This window comes from Trachurus trachurus (genome assembly GCF_905171665.1).
Source record: "Trachurus trachurus genome assembly, chromosome: 10".
Classification (NCBI taxonomy): Eukaryota; Metazoa; Chordata; class Actinopteri; order Carangiformes; family Carangidae; genus Trachurus; species Trachurus trachurus.
The window spans coordinates 10,010,108-10,030,329 of record NC_139894.1 but is presented as its reverse complement, the minus strand read 5'-3'; the positions used below and the strand labels follow the sequence as shown (position 1 = coordinate 10,030,329).

Genomic DNA, 20,222 nt, shown 5'->3' with positions numbered 1-20,222 from the left:
ATCACTTCGCTGCCCCGGCTTTACGATAATAAACAGCAGACATCCAACGTTGAGCTTGTCATGTGTCCAGGTTTTTCTGGTCAGAACAGAAGTGGCTAACATGCGCGTTCAGGGTAAACACAGCTGAATTCCAGAAGCAAAATAAATGACACAAACAGAGGTAACAGTAAACAGCGTTTTATCCTCCGAAAAGAGGTTGAGAAGCCATAAGGCACAGGCAGATCTTTTAGTGACTCATGACCAAAATGAGTCATGTCCTCTGCAGTTCGAGCGAAAAAGTTTGCTTTATAACCAAATATGGGAAATGTTTGAAGTGATTATGCATTTCCACCTTTTTCCACCGAAAATTTCTTGTAAACCAAATATTCCAAGAAAGCATCTGCGCTTCATCCGCAAAGAATAAAAAAAAAGCTGCAGTAACACAACGCAAGGCGGGAAATGTAAATTTCGGTAGCAATTTAGGTAGCAAATGCAGCCTTTACTATGACATCATCATCATCATTATCACGGGGCCTATGATGTAATCACAGGACCACAACATGTGGCTCAGAGCCCAAACAAGTGTAGTCAGCAGGATTACTTAATCAAAATCATACATACTTGATTGTGGCTTTTCTAATCTGCACACACACACACACACAAATTGGGTTGCCATAGCAACAGATTAGGGCAGCTCCTCCTTGGCGATCCTTTCTTTTAATTGGTGGAGGTCCAACCAAGGTGTCTGTATCAGTTTAAGTTGGCGGGGCGTGGAGCAAAGTGTGTTTGACAAGCAGCAGCTCGCTAAGACTGTTGTTGATCAAAGATGTTCTGTTGCCGAGCCGATAAGTGGCTCTGGGAGCTAAGTGGCTTTTGTCTACATACAACAACACACATACAGCAGAGAGAGAGAGAGAGCAAGAGAGAGAGTGAGTGAATGAAGAAATAAAATATTTGGTTTTGAATATGAAGCCAGCTGCTTTATTTTCGCCCGGAGTCAAAAAGCGGCCGTCTGTTGCACAGCGAGAGCGGCTGCTGCTTTTCAATGGCATTGTTTCGCCCTCACTAAGAGCGGAAGCCGGCCGAGCTACGAGCCCGTGTACAGTGTGTGTGTGTGTCTGTGTGTGTTTGGAGCACACACACACACATACACACACTCCTCCTCCCTTCAGGCGTTTCACTCTTGGACAGGATGTGATGTCACAACCTGTTTACAGCCTCGGGACAAGGAATGACCACCTCCTCCTCCTCCTTCTCCTCCTTCGCTGCAACAACCATTTGTGTGACCTTTGACCCGCACTGACCTCTGTCATCGAACGCATCACCGTGGCTGAGACGCCGTCGGCCGGACTAATCCTGAGTAAGACATCCCACCTGCCCCACCACCTCCTCCTCCTCCTCCTCCTTTCTCTGATGCTGCTCTGTGTGAACCCGCGCTGACCCCGGCGGTGGTGTTGTCGACGACGACCTGGCGTGCGCTCAGTCGGGAGGATTTCTCACATCTTTTTTTTTTTTCTCTCTCGCTGTATCCCTCCCTTCTCCCTCTCCGACTCTGTGCAGCCCCCGGGACGTGTCGCCGTGCCTTCTTCTTCTTCTCAGCCTCCTGGGGTTCACCGATATCACATAACCCCCTGGCAGCTGTCCCCCCCCCCCCCCCCCCCCCCCTCCTCCTCAAAAAAAACCAACCTCCTGTCCGATGTGTAAATAGTCCAGATCTATCTTGTTACATCGCGTGGGCTGACAGATTTAGTCATCAAGGAACACTATATCTTCAGAGCTATGCAAATGTATGTAAATGACAGTTGTTTCAAATAGCACCGGTCGGCGGTGAGACATTCCTGAGATGGCTCGGTGGCGGCCGCTAAATAACAGGGTCAACATCGCAGCTGGGGCACGCCGTCTGTTTCCGATTCTTAAATGTCTCCTGAATGCCGTACCTGTAATAGAAAGAAAAACAAACCTAGAGCACTTTCTATGTACAAAATAACCTCCATCTCCTCCTTTTTCTGTCTTTTTTGGGGGGGAGGGAGTGACTCAACAGGAGAGGAATGCTCTCCAAGAGTGCTGAGAAATGCCAGCATCTCCTCCAAACAGTCTTTACTGGAATCTGGCAAAGCCGAGGGAAGAGTGTCAGGGTCAATGATTTAGACGGCTGCAGCCTGGGGGGGGGGGGGGGGGGGGGGGGCGGGCGGGTGTCACCCCCTCGTGCACCGTGGCTCAAGCCGAGGGGGTAGATACAGTACGCCTATATCTGGCGCAAAAAAAAAAAAAAATGACATCATTTCGCCATGGAAAGAGAGCTGGTGGAAAGTTGCAGCAGCAGGAAGTCAGCTGCCTACCGGCGACTGCCATGCACTGTGGTTAGCAAAGTATTTTTTCCATTGGCAAATCCTGCCCCCAGACCCTTTGTTCTTCTTTTTTTCTTTTCTTTCTACACTCGTTCTGTAAATTTTACACTTTTTTTCTTTTTTTTTTATGAGGTTGCATACGACCGCAGTCTGAAGACACAGCCATAATGTCATCAGTCCCAATGAAACGCAGCCACGCCACAGGTAAAAAAAAAAAAAAAAAGTCCATCGCCGCTGCTTTCGTGCGTGGCTCCTCAAAGAAAAAGAAAAGAAAAGAAAGTGAGGAGCTATAAATGTTTGCATTCTTATGAGCATTCAGCCTAAAGAGCTGTAATTTGTAGATGAGATGTTGGCCAAAACAGATAAGGCAATCAAGGCACTACCTCACCTCTTGTCTGAAGTTTGTGCCATGAGCATAATCTTATTTCAGGGGTTAATCTGGGGTCAGTTAGGAAAGCAAACCGCCATGACCTGACACTAACTCTGCTGGTGATTACAGCCTCACATCGTCGGTATTTACCTCACGCCGAGAAGTTATCAACAAACTCCAGATAAACTGAAAAACTGAACATGTTTTGGAAGCGAATGCCACTCATCGCTTACACTCAAAGTGTGTGTATCCAAATTCATCTCATAATGGCACCACACACACAAGGAAATGGGGGTTTGGGTCCAGAGGAGCATGCTCCTTCAATCAGTAAAGAAAATAGTGGCCGTTGTGGTCCCGTGTTTCCATGAGGTGGTTTCTTCCCCCAGAGAGCTGCACCGAGCCGCTGAGCTCTCAAGTGGTATGGATACCATAAAGAGTAAGTCCGAGCTAAGTCCCGGTGATAACCCCGTCTCCGATGGGAAGACATCAGACTGATGGTATTCAGATAACCGTTTCTCTTTTTTTTTTCGTCTTTAACCTCATGAGCAGTTGTTACACTGTGGGATAAAGTAAAAAGATGCTGCATGGCGTCAGCCGCTCATCGTTTCACGCCGGCGGAGCTCAAAGCGCTCGGGGCCCGCACGAGGATTCCTCCCTGCTTTAATTGAATCTGGAAACACCATTACCATTTAATTAAACACAGCACAGTCTCCTTAGATCTGGGTGGTGGTGGTGGTGGTGGTGCACAAAAAAACAACCCAACCAGAGCCCTGCGTGTTTGAAATTTCACAATAAATAATACCAGAGGAAGGAGAAGAGGAAGAAATGAAGGCGGTTGGTTGTCAGTGACATTCGGTTTTTGTCTTTCATCGCTCAGATCTCGGCGGTTTGTTCCGCTGCGGATCACGTTTTGGGAGAAAATGGGAAGGACCCAGGATAACCCCTCCAGAAGAAGAAGAAGAATCTGCATCCAAAATAACAAGCTTTCCTCGCTAAACACGACCAGCTGACCATCTGCTGCCTCCTCGTCCCTCCTAAAGACCCACAGACAGTTTTCTCTCTAAGCCTCTCAGCCCCAGAAAGCATTGTCTAGCGTAAACATATGGCCGGGGTCTAAGCACCTTATTAGTGTACATTACCAGCGGACAAATCACATTAACCTCCAAGAAGGTGCTGCGGCCATACCTCCCGAACCGGAGGGGGGGCTCAAATACATGTGTTAATGACGATTAAGCTATCTGTTTTCTGACCTGCTGCAGCTGCTACGAGGGCGCTCGCTTGCTGTGAGAGCCTCGCAGGGCAAGAAGGGGAGTGGGGGGGGGGGTTGGTTTGTAGGCGACAGCAGCAGCAGCATCACCCCACCTCCTCCTGGGAAAAGGCTGCGAGCTGCTGAGTCTAAGCTGAGCTAAGAAGCAGGTTTGAGTGTGAGATAATCTCTCCCTTCAATATACGATGATTGAACGACTGATGTTTTATCAAACACAAGAGGAGTCATGGCTGCACACACACACACACACACACAGGGAGGGAGGATAAAGCCCGGGTGGTGTCCAAACAACTGGGTTCATTAAACCAGGAAGTCCAGGACAGGTTGACTCAGGGGGGGTAAAAGGGGGGAAGGAAGCTAGGGGAGACGGATGATTGTGTAAATTTATGAGACAGCCCATCTGTAGCCCGAAGCTTAGGGCTAAACGGTTAATTACGGTTTATGGACTGCAGCTAGATTGTGCTCTTAAGAGACAGCGTAAATAAAACATCATTACTCAGGGGAGGGGTGGTGGTGGTGGTGGTGGAATTGGCCCAACATGGAGGCTGAAAATTGACATTTTTCTGCCTCTGAGAACCTGTTGCTTTGCGACAAAGCTCCTTTTAATGCGACCCCGTCCGAGCACCCATGAAAGGCCCACGGTGGAGCCGAGGGTGTAAGGGTGCGAGCTGAGCTGTCTCCCACCGCATCGTCTGCCAAACACGACAGAGTAAACAGAGGTTTTCTCACAGTTAACAAGCAGCAGAGTGAAAGGGATATTTGAGCACCCAGCGCTCCTACACCCAGCAGCAGCAGCAGTGTACGTATATAAAAAGGGAAGTGGGGGCAGAATATTTCTAATAATACAGCAATCTCAGAGGCATTCGTCAAATTAAACCTAAAATGTTATACAGCTTGCAAAGTTATTTATGGAGTGCTACATCTGAATGCTTTTGCATAATTTCTTCCCCATATGTTACGAGTAGGGGTTTGGCGGTTTGCAAGGCAAGCGAGGGAAAGCATATTGACAGACAAAAAAAGAAGAAAAAAAAGAAAATGCAGTGTGTTTTTTCTTCTATTTCTTCTTTTTCTCATATTTTAAAGCCTGTGGTGAAATTTAATGAAGTGACTTTTTCTTTTTGTGTTGTTTTACTACAATGGGCGCTTTTATTTTATTTGCCTTATTGTTGAATATTTGGAAATCTCCATTAGGCCGTGCATCTGTCGACCATTCAGCGACTGTTTTCTATTTTACGGTGACAGAGCAGCAGCAGCAGCAGCAACATCGACGGATCATAACCAGCACGAGAGGTGGGGAGGAAAGAAAAAAAAAGCGCACACACACACACACACACACGCTGGAAGCATCACTCGCTCATAACACAAGTCTATAATGTTCATACATGGGTCATATAAATCTAAATATGACTTTGGAGAAGTGTTTAAGAGTGAGCACATGCACACTTGCACACTTGAGGAGCGAGTTAGGAACTGCTACGACTAGTTCTGATAAAATTAGCTTTGTGGGAACATGCTGTGCTAACCAGGGTCCTAAGAGAAACAGAGCAAATAAACATCATTAAAACCTGGATCTTGCCAGTGCTGAAGCTCTAATCATCCAACCCACACCACACCACCTTTTACTTTTTCTTTCTTTTCTTTTTAAAAAAAAAAAAAAAAAACCCACATTACTTACCAAAGCTATTTACACAAACATTCAGATCCAGCAATTGTTAAAGGGTGTATGTACCAGGGAGTGGAAAAGAGAAAACAGGCGATAGGAAAAAACTCTGCAAGACCACATTGTTACTGCAGCGTTTTTTAAGAGCTGATCCAGAATGTTACTGCTCTGTTAAAGTTCATTTGAGGAACCTGATATTTTATTTGGCTTCGTCCTGTGTTGCCACTAGACTGCAGACTGGCTCAAAAAAAAAAAAAAAAAAACCTTCAGAAATGGACCCCGTTAAAGATTTATAGTGGCAATGGCAGCGGACAGCGATGTAGCAACACTTCAACGCGGTGTTATCAGTGTTCATACAGGACCGAGGCTCCGAGGTGGGCAGATATACGTGTGATAATATGTGTGTGTATGTGTGTGTATGTGTGTGTTCAGGTTAAAGACCGGAGATTGACAGATCATTTATTCAGCCAAGGGGGTTTACACACCGGGATTCATGGGAGCCTTTTAAGAGAATAAAAGATTCTGCTTTTAATTAGGGGAAGGTCATTAAAATTCTTTATCTACTAAGCGGTCGTTTACTTCCCCTCATCCACCCGACCCCCCCCTTCCTCTCCGACTCCACCAGCCAAAGAGGCCGTATACAAACAGCCGCGCCGCGATGGAAGCTATGTGCTGGAGGGATGTGAAAGGGATTTCTATGCGACCGTATCCGCTGCAATAGACAAGGGCCAAGGGATTTACTGTGCCTCCCTCTTTAATAAATGTGACCAAACGCGGTGCATGTCGATGCAGCCCCGAGGACGCTCTCACCACCACACGCAGACTCTCGCACAAACTTGGGAGGCAGCACACGTGACTAACATGAAGAAGAAAATGCAAACACGCACACAAACACACAAACACATAAAAGAGAAAAAAGAAAAGAAAATGAGCATTAATGCAGTTATGCACAGACAGAGGCCTGCGCACACAACCTCACACGCATCACACGAGCTCGTTTATCGCTTCAGTTTAATCTAAACTTTTCATCAGTTCTGGTCAATTTGGACTAAATTCTCCCACACGAGTTATCCCAGTTTAGCTTGAATACTTTCATTGTAATTTGAGTTATTTAAAGATTTTAAAGAGGGAGGTTAATGTGTTGGTGTTTATTTCCAACGTGATTTAGGACGTCAAAAACTGAGATAAACAGAACTTTTAACACGAGACCTTTAATTTTAAAGGTCTTATATTGTGTTAAATGAGATGTCCGTGTGTAGTGTGATTATAAAGCAGCATTAGCTTCTATATTAATACTGTGAAAGTATTAAAGCCTCAGTCCACAGATGAATGCCTGTACACAGCCTGTACTGAGCCTTAAAAACCAGCCGTCAGGACTTCCTGTCACCTTGTGATGTCACAAAAAAAGCAGTGACAACACTCCGGCCGTGCACCAAGCCCCGCCCACCTACACCCGCCTTCCAACCTTGCAGGATTTGGTCTTTCACCTGAAATCCGCCTTTATTATCATTCGATCAATCAGCCAATCAGTGGAGAGGCTCGGAGCCTCCTCTCTTCTGATTGGTTGACACTGACCTGTTGTTACTTGAGCTCCAGAGAGAAGCTGAGAAAAGAGATGTGAAACTACACTGAGATAGTCTTTGGTTCTTAAAACCAGAAATATATCACTTTAATATTAAAGCAGAAGTAAGTGGTCCGGTCGTTTTCGCTAATGCTGCGTTCCAGGCCGGCTTTTGAAATCGTAAATTACAGCTTCAAGTCACAACTTACGACTTTGTAGCGTTCCAGGCAACCCACTCGTGTTTTTCCGACCTGTTTTACCTGTGAAAGTCACTATAACGGCCACTCGTAACTTCTGACCCGTGAACTCGTACCAGATCAAACTGATACGACTTCACAGGTCGGAGTTACGAGTTTCCTTGAACGCACCATAACAGTCCTCGTCCCTACGTCGCCACATTCACGGCGTCCCTTGGCTGCACACACAGCCCTGCATGCCGTTCTCTCTCCTCATTGGATAAAAACTGTAGGATACGATAAATGTTTTCTCCTCGACTCAGAGCAGAGCAGAGGGACTGACAGACCCGTGTTTCGGTTCAAACACTCTATGTAAGTGATTGCTGTCGGAAGATATAACTATTTAAGACTTATATTAACACAAATATATCACTCACTTCTGCTTTAATTATAATATAGCACTTTAAATATAACACAGAAAAAAAACCTAAAATATGAATAAAAATCATAAAAACCCAAATTACACAAGTGCAAACATCCATATTGATCATTAATTATAAGTAAACATCTGACTGTTGACTCCAGAAGCCTGACTCATAGCTCACATCTGGACTTCTCTGCATGAGGAGGACACCAGTAACAAACAAGACTTCTGGCTACATTTGTTCTAAACAGAAAAAGGTGGAACCAGTGTCCTCATATGTAAAGTTGTTACGGCTATCAGCGCTGATGAGAGCAGACGTGTTTAGAGAACAGAAAGAATGCTAACAAACTTTAAGGTCCCTTTCCTTAAAAAAAAAGGGAATCAGCTGCAAGAACCCACAAGTGAGCAGCTGCAACCTGTATAAAAATATGTTTTCTACAACCATGGATGCCGATTTAAAACCGTTCCAGCAACATGGCTTGGCAAAAGTATTTTACTGTGCGACTCTGTTGGAGATCTCATTGTTTTACATTCTTGCAGGCAGGCATAACTTGTATGTTGCTAAGCAGTGGCTTAAAAATCTGATTTGCCTGCAGCTGATCCAGATGTTGGCTGAACAGTAAGATCAGCCAGGGACCCTGCAGAACTCCCTGAATATCTGCCTCTATCTGCTCGACTGGTTGACTCAGAAATGTTGCAAACAACTTTCCATAAACAAGGACGAGAGAGTGAAAGAAAGAGGGGGAGGAAAGCTGAAATATTCCAGGTCTGATCTTCAAGTTTCCTCTCAACAAGACGCCTTGTAAAACACCTTAATGCAGCTTGTATGGATTTCAGGGAAAGGCTTGTGCTTAAAAGTCTTTTAAATAATGTCAGAACTTCGCCAAATTCACCCAAGCCAGAGCCCATTAGGAGAAACCAGCACCCGGTAAACTCTTTTGTTTCCATGCACTTCAGGACAGATTTCAGTCTGAGCCACAGAGAGAGAGCTCCCGAAGCTCCACTCAGGCCTCGATTAATGAGTTTACCTTCACTGAAACTACTGCAAAATGTCCCAGGAGGGAGGACGGGCCACATGCAGCACAGGCGAGGCGACACGAGGCCTGCAACCCCCGAAATGTGCAAAACAGTCAATGATCCATTTGTGGAACGAGTTAAAAGAGAAAAGAAAAAGGGAAAGCTGTGATCTATGTGATCAAAAGACGTGTTGCACTTGTGTTAAAACACAAAATTATCTCCTGTGGTCATGATGAAGTGTTTGCAGCAGCAGGACTCCGTCTGGGCTTTCCCATAAACACTAAAGACATGACAATACGATTCGATATATATTTATATATAAACACTTTGGTGCAGGTTTAAATCAGCGGCCGGGCAGAATAACACTTTACCAGACCCACAGACTCTTTTTTTTTCTCTGTTACACAATGTTTCAGACACAAACGGTAGCACGGGTAGATAAAGGCAGACTTCGACATGTTAAGATGAATGTCTGCGGTTGAAAATGGGTCATGGTAGACAGCAGAGTCGGAGACATGTCTGCACCAATCCACCTTCAACTGTTTCCTGCCAGATAGCGCCTGGGAGAACCATTTCCCCCCACTGTCTCAGCCGAGGCCTCAAAAATGTGAGAAAATGCTGCTGGGTAATGTGGCCTGTACTATGATTATGGGTTTTTCTTTTTTCTTTCTTTCTCTCTCTCTTTTTTTTTTTTTTTGATATTTTGATATTCTACCCCCAAATCCTTCTTTCTGCCTCTCACCAACATTGTACTGAAACGTCCTGTCAAAATATTTTGGAATTGTTGTCAGGGCTCTAAATATGGAGTCCCTCTGAAGCGCACAAAAAGGGATCGAATCCTAATTAGTATGTTCGCTTGTTGGGCAACTTTGTCCATGTGGCACAGGCCTCTAAACAGCATGTGAAGCAAGAGCAAGCTTGAGCAAGGGGGGGAAAAATATACTTTTATTCTGAAAAGCTGTTTGACTTTTATCAATATCCTCTTTCGGAAAAAAAAAGCTCCTCGCACTGAAACCATCATCCTCCTCCTCCTCTTCCACAAGAATGAGAATTATTCAAACACTTATGTCAGAGATTTATGTCGTGTATCTAACGTCTTTCCATGCAACATCCGTCCACATTCTCACCGAGACGCTTGTGCACAGTCAAAAATACACGAGCGTGATGAACGGTCACATGGTCAAAGTCCAGGAATGACACAGAACCGCCCTCAGACCATGACGGCTGTGCCAGAGCAGCTCGAGGAAACATATACTTAACTGGGATACCATGTGATTTGGCTACAACGGGGATACGCATGTACTCCTTTAACTGCACATTAACTGGCCTCTATGCAATAACAAGTTAACCTTTTATCTGGCTATAACAAGCTCTACCGCCGTATCCAAATAAACAGAGGATGCTATTCAATCGGGACCCGCTGAAAGCTCTGCTGGGGAATAGGTCAAAAAAACCGCCCACTGTTTCGCAGGCTAAAAACTCCTGAATGTTTAGGTTGTCGTTGCCACACAAGAAAGAGCGCTGTGCACACTGTGAAATCAAAATGCTTGTTTGTTGACATTGCTGTTAGTTTATGAAAATATTCTTTTTCAGCTCGGTTTTTGAAGCATGATTACAAAATATCTGTCTCGCTTCGCTGAGATTTCAACAAAAGCTCCATGTAAGGACTCGTGACACAGCGCTGAGTCCTCACCAGATCCGTCAGATCGGGCGATGATAAGTCGAATGTGGTACGAGTTCAGACATAAACAACTGAAACATGATGCTGCAGAGTCAGAATAAAAAACAAAAAAAACACATATTTTACTTAAAAACCAATCAGACGTCTTCCCTTGGCGCCGTCGTACCTGAGTCGGTGGCTGTGATCAGCAGGATGTATTTCCCCTGAGCCTCGCGATCCAGAGTCTGGGTGAGACTGAGCTGACCGCTGGACGACAGGCTGAACGCGCCCTCGTCGTTCCCACCGCTCAGCATGTAGCTCAGCTGACTGTTGGCACCTTGGTCGTCGTCTCTGGCAACAACCTGCGGAAAAAAAAACCAAACAGAAACATTTGCGGTTCATATCTTTCGTTACTTTTAAGATTAAGATTTTTTTTAAACTTTTGTATATAGTAAATAAAACTGACAGAAGACAAATGAATCTAAATGAATGAAATCTAACACTGACAGAGCCCAGTGGATGTGCACTTTAAAGATAATAACAGCTCCATTCTTTTAATTAACTAACATATTTTAATCAATATTAATTAAACATTGTATTCAGAACTTTTGCCTGTGACAAAGCATGTTCTAAAATAAGGTTTTTCCTTATGTAAAATTAAAGTCTAATCATCAGGAATATCTTGTACTGTACATTGTACAGTACAATATCAAAAGTGAAGATGCTACTGTTGAATATTCACTTTAAGAGCATTACCATCACGTGTTCTGTGTTGGATTATTAAGGGATTAAAACATAATCAGCTTTTAAATGTAGTAACGGTTTAACTCTGCTGTTAATGACGTTAAATCTATAACAATGCATCATGTTCTGGCTGTTGATGCGTAAAATCTTAATGTATAAGTATCGATAACTCTCCAGTAGAAGCAGTAAAACACAAACAGAACAATAATTCATATAATTCATTCAATAATTCAGTCTAGTCTATGAAAGTGTTGAAAAGAGAAAACTAAGTTGAATGTATCTCGAGAAGTAGCTTGTAGCTTGTTTTCAGGCTGTATTAAAATCGCCCTGAGATATTATCTGACATGAGCCACTGTGTCGCTGTTATTCATTTAAATTTTTAGTTTAGCCGTTTTTCTTTTGCAGAAGACCGAACGTTGGTTAAAATTCACACGACTCAGACCTGGCTGGGAGAGAAACTCGGTGTGCAACCTCCACCTCCACCTCCACCTCCCTCACTTAAGTCTTTTCCACTGGAGCAGCTGAGGGTTAATTACCATCACGGTGCTCAGCGGCACCATGAAGGTAATTGTGGAGGGGAGGAAGATCATTACTTATTCACTTTGTCTAATCAGACTTTCCCAGGGAACCCACAAAAAAAAACAAAAAAAAAAAACAGAAACGCATCCTCCGGCCTTTAAGCTGCTCTGGGGCTCAGGACACACACACACTCAGCATTCAGAGTATGAAACTCTTAAGAAACTTTACTCTTGTTTAAACTAAACTGCACCTAAACCACAAACCGGTGAGCCCAAATGCATTGTGGGTTCTTCCCCTGCTGTGCGTGCAGCCAGGTCGGTGCACAGACCTGCTCTTGTGTGGCGAAAACCCACCGCGTCTGGACCTTTTCCCGCCACATAACTGTGCTCTCATTTCCTCAGAAGGTACACATGCAAAATTAAAATGGAATCGCTCCGTCACTGGGAATCAGTCCTCGCCTTACTATTTCTTTTTTCTTTTTTTAAACTGTTGTATGGCTCATTTAGTCATCAGGGGCGGTTTGAATGCTAATTGCCTCGTCACGCAATTTAGTCGAGTTTCATATTTCGGTGAAACCTTATAAAGCCCTAATTGTGCAGAGCAAATTGCAGCCATATATCATGTCTTTATCATTGCAGTCAGGTATTTGTCATGGCATTTAGCAAAATAAGACCACCATGGTGCAGCACGCCGATGCCGCTCACATACCTGCGCTTATTAAGTTAGTATTACAACAAATTCGGTTATGGTATTAGTCTGTTTAAGGTCTCAGGACTGTCATTCAAAAAAGGCTCCTGTCTGTGAATGTTAATGACGCTCTAACCGGCTTAAACGTAAGCAAAATGTTCTGGCCGCAGAAAAAACAAAAACAACCGACCTGCAGGATGGTTTTGGGAAGGTTCTCCTGGTTCTCCTGGACGTTGACGGTGTACGGCGAGAGCTCGAAGAGCGGCGAGCAGTCGTTGACGTCCAGCAGCACGATGTTGACGGTGGCGCGGTCCACCCTGGGGCTGCTGCCTCGATCCGCGGCCTGGACCACCAGCGAGTAGGAGGAGCGAGCTTCGCGGTCCAGCTGCTTCGCCACCGAGATCACCCCGGTGACCGAGTCGATCCTGAAGTCGGAGTTGGCGTTGCCTCCCGAGATGGAAAACCGGATCTGGCCGTTGGTGCCCTCGTCGGCGTCGCTGGCGAACACCTGGATGACGTCGGTGCCGGTCAAGGTGTTCTCCTCGATCTCGATGTCGTAGATGTTTTGCGAGAAGCTCGGCGTGTTGTCGTTGACGTCCAGAACCATCATGGTCACGTCCATGGTCGAAGACAGAGGAGGTTCTCCTTTATCCGTGGCCACGACGGTGAGGGAGTAGTTGGAAAACTCCTCGCGGTCCAGCTCCCCGACCAGCCGCACGTCTCCGTCCACCGTGCCGATGCTGAACTTGTTGCCGTAGGGACCTCTGAGCGAGTACTCCACGTAGCTGTTGGGCCCGCTGTCGGCGTCCGTGGCGTGGGCCTTGAACACCACCGTGTCCACGGGCGTGTTCTCCTGGATGTAGGTCATCTTCTGCGACGTGAAGGTCGGAGGGCAGTCGTTGACGTCCAGCAGGATGATGGACACCTGGGCGGTGCTGGTGAAGCGGGCCATGGGAGGCGGAGCCAGGTCGTTGACGGTGATCACCAGGTTGTAGAAGGACTGAGTCTCTCGGTCCAACGCCTTCTTGGTCTGGAGGACGCCCTCCTTGGAGATGACGAAGTGACCCTGAGGATCTCCAGAGGCGATCTTGTAGAGGAGCTGGGCATTTGGACCTGGAAGACGAACAGAGAGGGAATTAGAAAGCATAATGTTTCATTGATGGTGACCTTCTAAAGCGACACTGGGTAACTGATCAGCTCCACATGCTATTGATCTTCACCTACTGTTATATTTGTCTTCATCTACTAATAGCTCTTTCTATAAAATATCAGCAGAGAGAACAAATATCTGTTTTGATTTGTCAAACCATTACTTCAAACTTCATATTTCCTCTTATTATGATAAAGAAAAGCAAGAAGTTTCATCTGTCACACGTTGGTATTTCTGCTTTAACAGGGACTAAAATGAGAATTTGACTTGCCGAGTCATTTTATGTCCAACAGCTTATGGCTGCAGCTCCCAGAAGGAGGTGATTTACACATTAAGCTACTGAACATCAACGAACCAGACTGACAAATGAGGATTTGCATTTTGCTTCCAGGCATTAAAATGTGTGTGTTGCTTTTCCCCACGGTGAACAAGACGAAACTGTGTTGGAGCAGACGCTGAAGTTTACTTGGATGCACTCTCTGGTGGTGCATCCCCCTACTTTGTCCAGCTCGTCTGACAGGTTGTATTTTTAAAATAAAGAATAGTGTCACAGTGCCAAAAAGACAAGAAACTCTTCAGTATGACCCCGTATTAAAAAAAGAAAAATAACACAGATAACAGACAGAGTGATGGAGGTCAAATGCTGATATTCCTGCCTGGAAACCATTGTTCCACATGTAATTGTTAAATATGCTGTATATTTGTCTGAATTAGGCACCTATATGCGTTATCAACATCCATTTCCACATATTGTACATGTGCGGCAGCTGCTCTCGCGCGTCCTCCAAGTGAACGACGCATTCATGTAGAGATGACAGATTGCTATCAGAGGAGAAACCACCACCACCACAAAAAAACCACTTCCTAAAACTGATAGTGGTGTTTTGGAAAAAAAAAAAATCCCCCTCACAACTCAAACGTTTTGTTTGAAATGACATAACCACGGTGTGACCGAGGGGAATGGACGCAAGGGAAGTATCTAACCTTGAAATCTGGCCTAATCCGCAGCTCTCCTCCACTCTGAACTTGGTTGAAGAGGAGAGGGGGGGGGGGCGTTAAAATGAGCTTAAATTGAGCGTCTGTAATTCAACTCAACGGGGTATTCATGTGGAAAGCGGCCGGCACCTTCCCACACTCCGGCGTGTATTTACAGTACACAAGTAATCCCTTATCAAAAGCCTGAGTGCTACTTCCACTCCAGTTTAGGCTACGCCGTCTAGAGACAAAGTCTGAGGAGGTTGAGGGTCAGGGCTTAGGAAGTGCTAACAATGGCGGTGTTTTATTTTGACAGTGGAAAAGCGGCAGCTATATATCTGAGAGGATGACGCGGTCAGATTATGTGGACGGTAGGAGGAAGAAGCCAGACTCTGGTTGAGAACTAGGCAGCATATTTCCCAGGAATGTAGGTCACTATAACCACATTAGGCCTGGGTGAAGCGGTAATTACAGCGGAGGAGAAGCAGCGGTGACTGTTCAAATACCGCACGGCACTTCACAAACACGAATCCCCCTACCACCTGAAACGCAGAAATAACTCCGGCCACTTAATCATACGCCGAAGACGTTGTGTTTCATCAACTCGGCCATGCGTGACAGAAAATAAAAATGAAAAATAAAATGTAGGTTCGAGAGCTCGCTGCGTAACCGGCTGTCATAACAAAATGACAGGCCTACATTAAATAAATCTTCTATGGCCAACTCACACTTGATTTATACACTTTGAAAAGTACATTAGTGCTCTAAACTTTCTTCCAGATATGTTTTCTCTAAATATACCCACATCTCAGGGATACTAGACCAGGATTTATCTTGATTAAACTGGGATTTATACTACAATTTAAAATATGACGTGTATTTTTCTTGCCCTAATGCAACTTATCTTGATTTGGCAGCTCAGAAAAATGTGTCTAAATTTAGTATATTGTTAAAAATACTTCTCTTTGAATCAAAGTATGGAGTCAAATCAGTAAAAAAAGTTCCTACATGTGGTTTTATTTCTGAAGAATGTCGAACTGTCAACCAACCTTACACTTTTAAAATATGATGTCAATAATAATCAAAAAGAACTATTGAAATATAAACAAAAGTAAAACTGGGGAATATTAAAAACATGATTTTATATAGGGATCTTTCAGATCAAATCTAGACACAAGCTTACCAAGAACAGAATAGTCCAGTACATGAGTCTGATCAATATTAGTTGATGTTGGTGTATTATATATACTGTATATTACTGATTTATAGGCTGAATTGTTCCCTATATTTGAAACTCTTTATGAATTTAAAATATATATATATACTTTTTGTTGTATAAATTAATGGTTGCTGTTTCATTTCCAGTCAAAATTAAGGTTCATATTTTGACGTTATCATGTATTTACAGTTAGTTTCAGCTCTGCGATGACATGTTACTCAACTATTATGATAATAAAAATGTCATATTTGTCAATATAAATTTCTAATTCTCAAATATTACGAATGAAATTGACCTAAAATCCTATTATTGTTTGTGTTCTTGTCTTTTCCACGTACCATCATCAGCATCTTTGGCCCCCACAGTGATGATACTGGACCCGGGCGGCAGACTCTCAGAGACGGAGGCGCTGTACGTGGTGGTGTTGAAGACGGGCGCGTTGTCGTTCACGTCCAGGACGTTGAAGTACACTCTGACCGTGCTGGCCTGGCCGCCGCCGTCCTGCGCCCTCGCCGTCAGGATGTAGTACTGCTGAGTCTCGTAGTCCAGGGAGCGCGTCACGTTGAAAACCCCCGTCACCGGGTTGAGGAGGAACGTCTCATCCTCTTCGTCCTCCTCCAGCGAGTAGGTGACCTCTCCGTTCACCCCTGAGTCAGAGTCGCTGGCCAGGATCGCCGCCACGATGGAGCCTGCGAGTCAGACAGGCGAGTTGTAACACAGAGGCGAGAAGTTACTTTTTTACTGCCCTGTAGAACAAAAACGCCTTTCATATATCTGCAGGGGGGGGTTTATTAGGGTTCGTTATTAATACCAGTGACTCACTAATCACTGCCAGTTTCTACAACAACATTATTTAAACTCACTCTGGAGGTGTTTAAAAGATGAAGATGTTATAATAAAGGGCTTTTTTACAAGTACTTTGCATGATTTTTTTTTATAATTACATCTTATTTGAGTATGAAACTCTTTGGCCCTGTCTTGTGATCAGAGCAGTGACAGGGATAAAGAAGCTGTGCCAGGCCAGTTGTCAGTGTTGCTGTAAATCCTGCAGCCTGCTGATAGATTTCCATATAAATCAAATATCAGTTACTGTGTCTTTGACCTATTAAACTCATAATTTCCCCCTTAAGGAAGATACAGAGGATTTGGGAGAGATACAACAGACATATAAAAGCAGTTGAAAGAATGCAAGAAGAAAAAGTTCTCGTATAAACGACTACAAAGAAGCCGCTACTAATAATTTAGGCTCCTGATGACCTTAACAGAGCCGGGGCGAGTGCAGTCTGAGGGCGGAGGGGACAAAAACATTGCATCTGACTCTACAGTCTTTTACCGTGTGTCTACACAGCTCAATGCTTTTTTAATTCAGCTGCAACTGGACACTCTCCCGTCGGTGATAGCACAACACCTTACCTGGCGCCATGTCTTCAGCGATGTCGAACGAATACGTGGAGCGGGAGAACTTGGGCGTGTGGTCGTTGACATCCTTGACGGTGATGTTCAGCCTCATGTCCGACGACTGCTTTCCGTCGTCCGCACGCACCAGGAGGGAATATTTCGAGCGGCGTTCCCGGTCCAGCTTCTTGGTGGCGATCAGATCCCCGGACTCTGGGTCGATACGGAAGCTGTCGTCGGCCCCGCTGACGATGGTGTAGGTCACCAGAGCGTTGGGGCCCTGAGGCGGAGACAGAAAAATAAAAATGTTATAGGTTATGGACTTTATCGAGTATAAATAAGTTAAAGGGATAGTTCAACATTTTGGCAAATTGGCCCATTGCCATAACAAACAACTCCAAAACGCTCGGTGGACAAGTTGTGACCTGCACATTCACCACGCTATGAGATAATAAGGGAACATTACAAGACAGAGTTGTTTTAGAGGTAAATTCAGAGACTGCTTGCTGAAAAACTGCCCCTTCAGCAGTTTTGCATGAATTTAGCTCGAAAACAACTCCGTCTCGTAACGTTCTGTTAGGGTTAGGGTTATCTCATAGCGTGGTGAATGTGCAGGTCACAATTTGTCCACCAGAGCGTTTTGGAGTTGTTGGATTGTGTATTTGATGAGTTTACACCAACAAATAAAGGTAACGAACCAACCCCTAAGAATATAGGGATTATGGCAATGTTTCTGAGCTGAACTGAGCACTCCACCATTTTCTCTCTAGTTTCCCACAATGTTGCCTCGACTTTGCTTCCTCTAAAAAAACGGGGCCAGTAGCTGAAGCTGTTACCTCGCTGAACTTTTGCTTCAGATCCACGTTCTCAGGCCAGGGGGAGAGAGGAAAAGCGCCGTGATTACAAGCATCAAAGCAACTCTATCTGGTAGGAAATCAGATTGTTTACCACACATGTTAGCGTGTCAGCAAGGTCTCCAGATCAAACCACCTACTTGTCTCGCATGAATGAAGCCCTTCACTGTGACTTCTTCACAGAGGGACACTCCATGAAGGAAGGGCTTGTGGGTTTTTGAGAAAGGCCGTGCGATAGATTACAAATCAAGATGGAGATACCAGTGGAAGGAGAGAGCAGATGTACAGGGATAAATACCGGCTGACCTGCACAAACACGAGATGAACTTCAAAACTAACTTGGATTGAAAGAAACTGGACAAACATGCTGACAAGACAATGTTGGAAATCAATACTGAAGATCTGAAAACTCAAAAAACTCTGTTTATATCAAATTGTAAATTGAAAGAATCGGAAAAATGATATTTTAATTCCACAAGACTTGGAAATAGTTCAAGATCATGTCACTAAATTGGTCTTTTGCTTTGCTTCTAAAGAGAAAATATGACTTTTAGGATTTAATGAGACAGAATTTGGTTGATGCAGAGCTCAGCAGGACAGTAAGAATACGTGATGCATCATTTATAAAACGTATATAAAAGTGCACCGGTCATACATAGAGACAGAAGAATACAAAAGGCTGAATAGCGACGTTCTGGTGAGACTTTGAACTTTTGGCGTTCCTCTATAAATGCAACTAACAGATCCCCTGTTACCTCGGACTAGTACGAGCGCCATGACACATGTGATAGCTATAGCGCCGAGGCTTTGGAAGAAGAGAGGTGCACTGAATGCGATATGACAACTGAATGAGTCCGACGACAGAGCTTGACATTTATATTTGTGCCGGGGACAATAAGAGATCAGACAACTGTCTCACTCGGTGTCTTCTGCCAAAAAAGAAAGAGCAACATCAAAAAGCTGCAGCTATTCACTGAGATTGAAGCGAGAGCTCCGGTTACAGCTGGTTAAGAGCGAAGCTAAAAGAGACTCTTTCAGCTATGCCTGATGTTTGTGTGATGCTTTTTGATCCCGCCAGGACAATGAGAGGGCTTACAAAGAGAGGAGCTGCACTAAGCTGCTGCTGCTCCATCTGCATATTGACACGTTTACTGCCAAGGTGGACAATGGCGCTCACATGACAATCAGTATCTTAAATAACCTGCAGGCATGCAATAACGCTGAAGGTGATGATAGCAGCTGTGCATTGTGATACAAAGAGACACAGTGTCTCTCAACTCGCTTTTAATTTGCAGCTTGCACAGCTACAATAACACAACTCTTTCTTTGGCAACACAAACACTTCATTTCAACCCATTAGCATAAAGATAGAAGTTTCCAAACTCCCTATTGTCACACAGCTTGTTGCTACTTAGAATCCTTGCCTCTCTCTTGACACTTGCACTTCCTTGTGTAGCAGGTTTAAAATAAAAATGGCTGACACTCCTGTGTTTCTTGCTGCTGCCCCTCAACTCCGTGGAGCAATTTTAGCATCTTTGTTTCTGTTTGTTTCAGTCAAAAAAACCACACAACCTGCTGACAGAGTTAACCACTAGCTGGTGAATGTAGAGTTGCGCTAAAGGCAGGCAGGAGGCTGGTGGAGACCCAAATAGAGTGAATACTGGACCCCCATTTGCCAAGATGTTGGCTAATGTTGTGTTTGTTGGTTGTTTAACAAGAAATGTCAAATGAATTAGCTCTGTGGGGAGTTACTATATTTGTATTCATTAGCCTAAGTGTTTACACTGCCTCAAACTGTTAAAAATATATATCAATGAATGTTTGGTCGCCATACAATGTTTTAAAGCTGTTATTCCTTGAGATGACAACATTGACTAAAAAGACAGGAGCTTAATCAGTTGATTTATATACAGTGTGAATACAAAGTATCAGCAGGCTGTGAAAGTTATAAACACTGTGTTAGCATAGGACTGAACAAAACCAAAGTAGACAGTTCTGTATTTTGCTTCTTTCCAGTTGGAAACAGTTTGATCAGATTCTGTCAGTCGTCAAAACACAATAGATATTCTCCGACTCTTGTATCTTTAACAGACTTTTTTTTGCAGAAGTGCTAATGCACCAAGCAGTCTGAACATGGCGGACATTGCCAAACGCTTTAGACGGAGTCAATATTGTAAGGCCAAGTTCATGACTTGCTCTTATCTCTTTCCCGTGGCC

The 20,222-nt window shown here is 44.4% G+C and overlaps 1 protein-coding gene across 1 annotated transcript in view; it reads right to left on the bottom strand.

Annotated features, from left to right (window-relative positions):
* Positions 1 to 20,222, bottom strand: part of fat4 (FAT atypical cadherin 4) — a gene marked incomplete at both ends in the record, with an annotated part of 111,857 nt that overhangs the window by 30,538 nt on the left and 61,097 nt on the right. The window contains 4 exons of the mRNA XM_083980035.1: positions 10,650 to 10,824; positions 12,603 to 13,525; positions 16,095 to 16,445; positions 17,170 to 17,431. Coding sequence (XP_083836161.1) covers positions 10,650 to 10,824; positions 12,603 to 13,525; positions 16,095 to 16,445; positions 17,170 to 17,431 — 1,711 coding nt within the window. The remainder of the gene's footprint in view (positions 1 to 10,649; positions 10,825 to 12,602; positions 13,526 to 16,094; positions 16,446 to 17,169; positions 17,432 to 20,222) is intronic.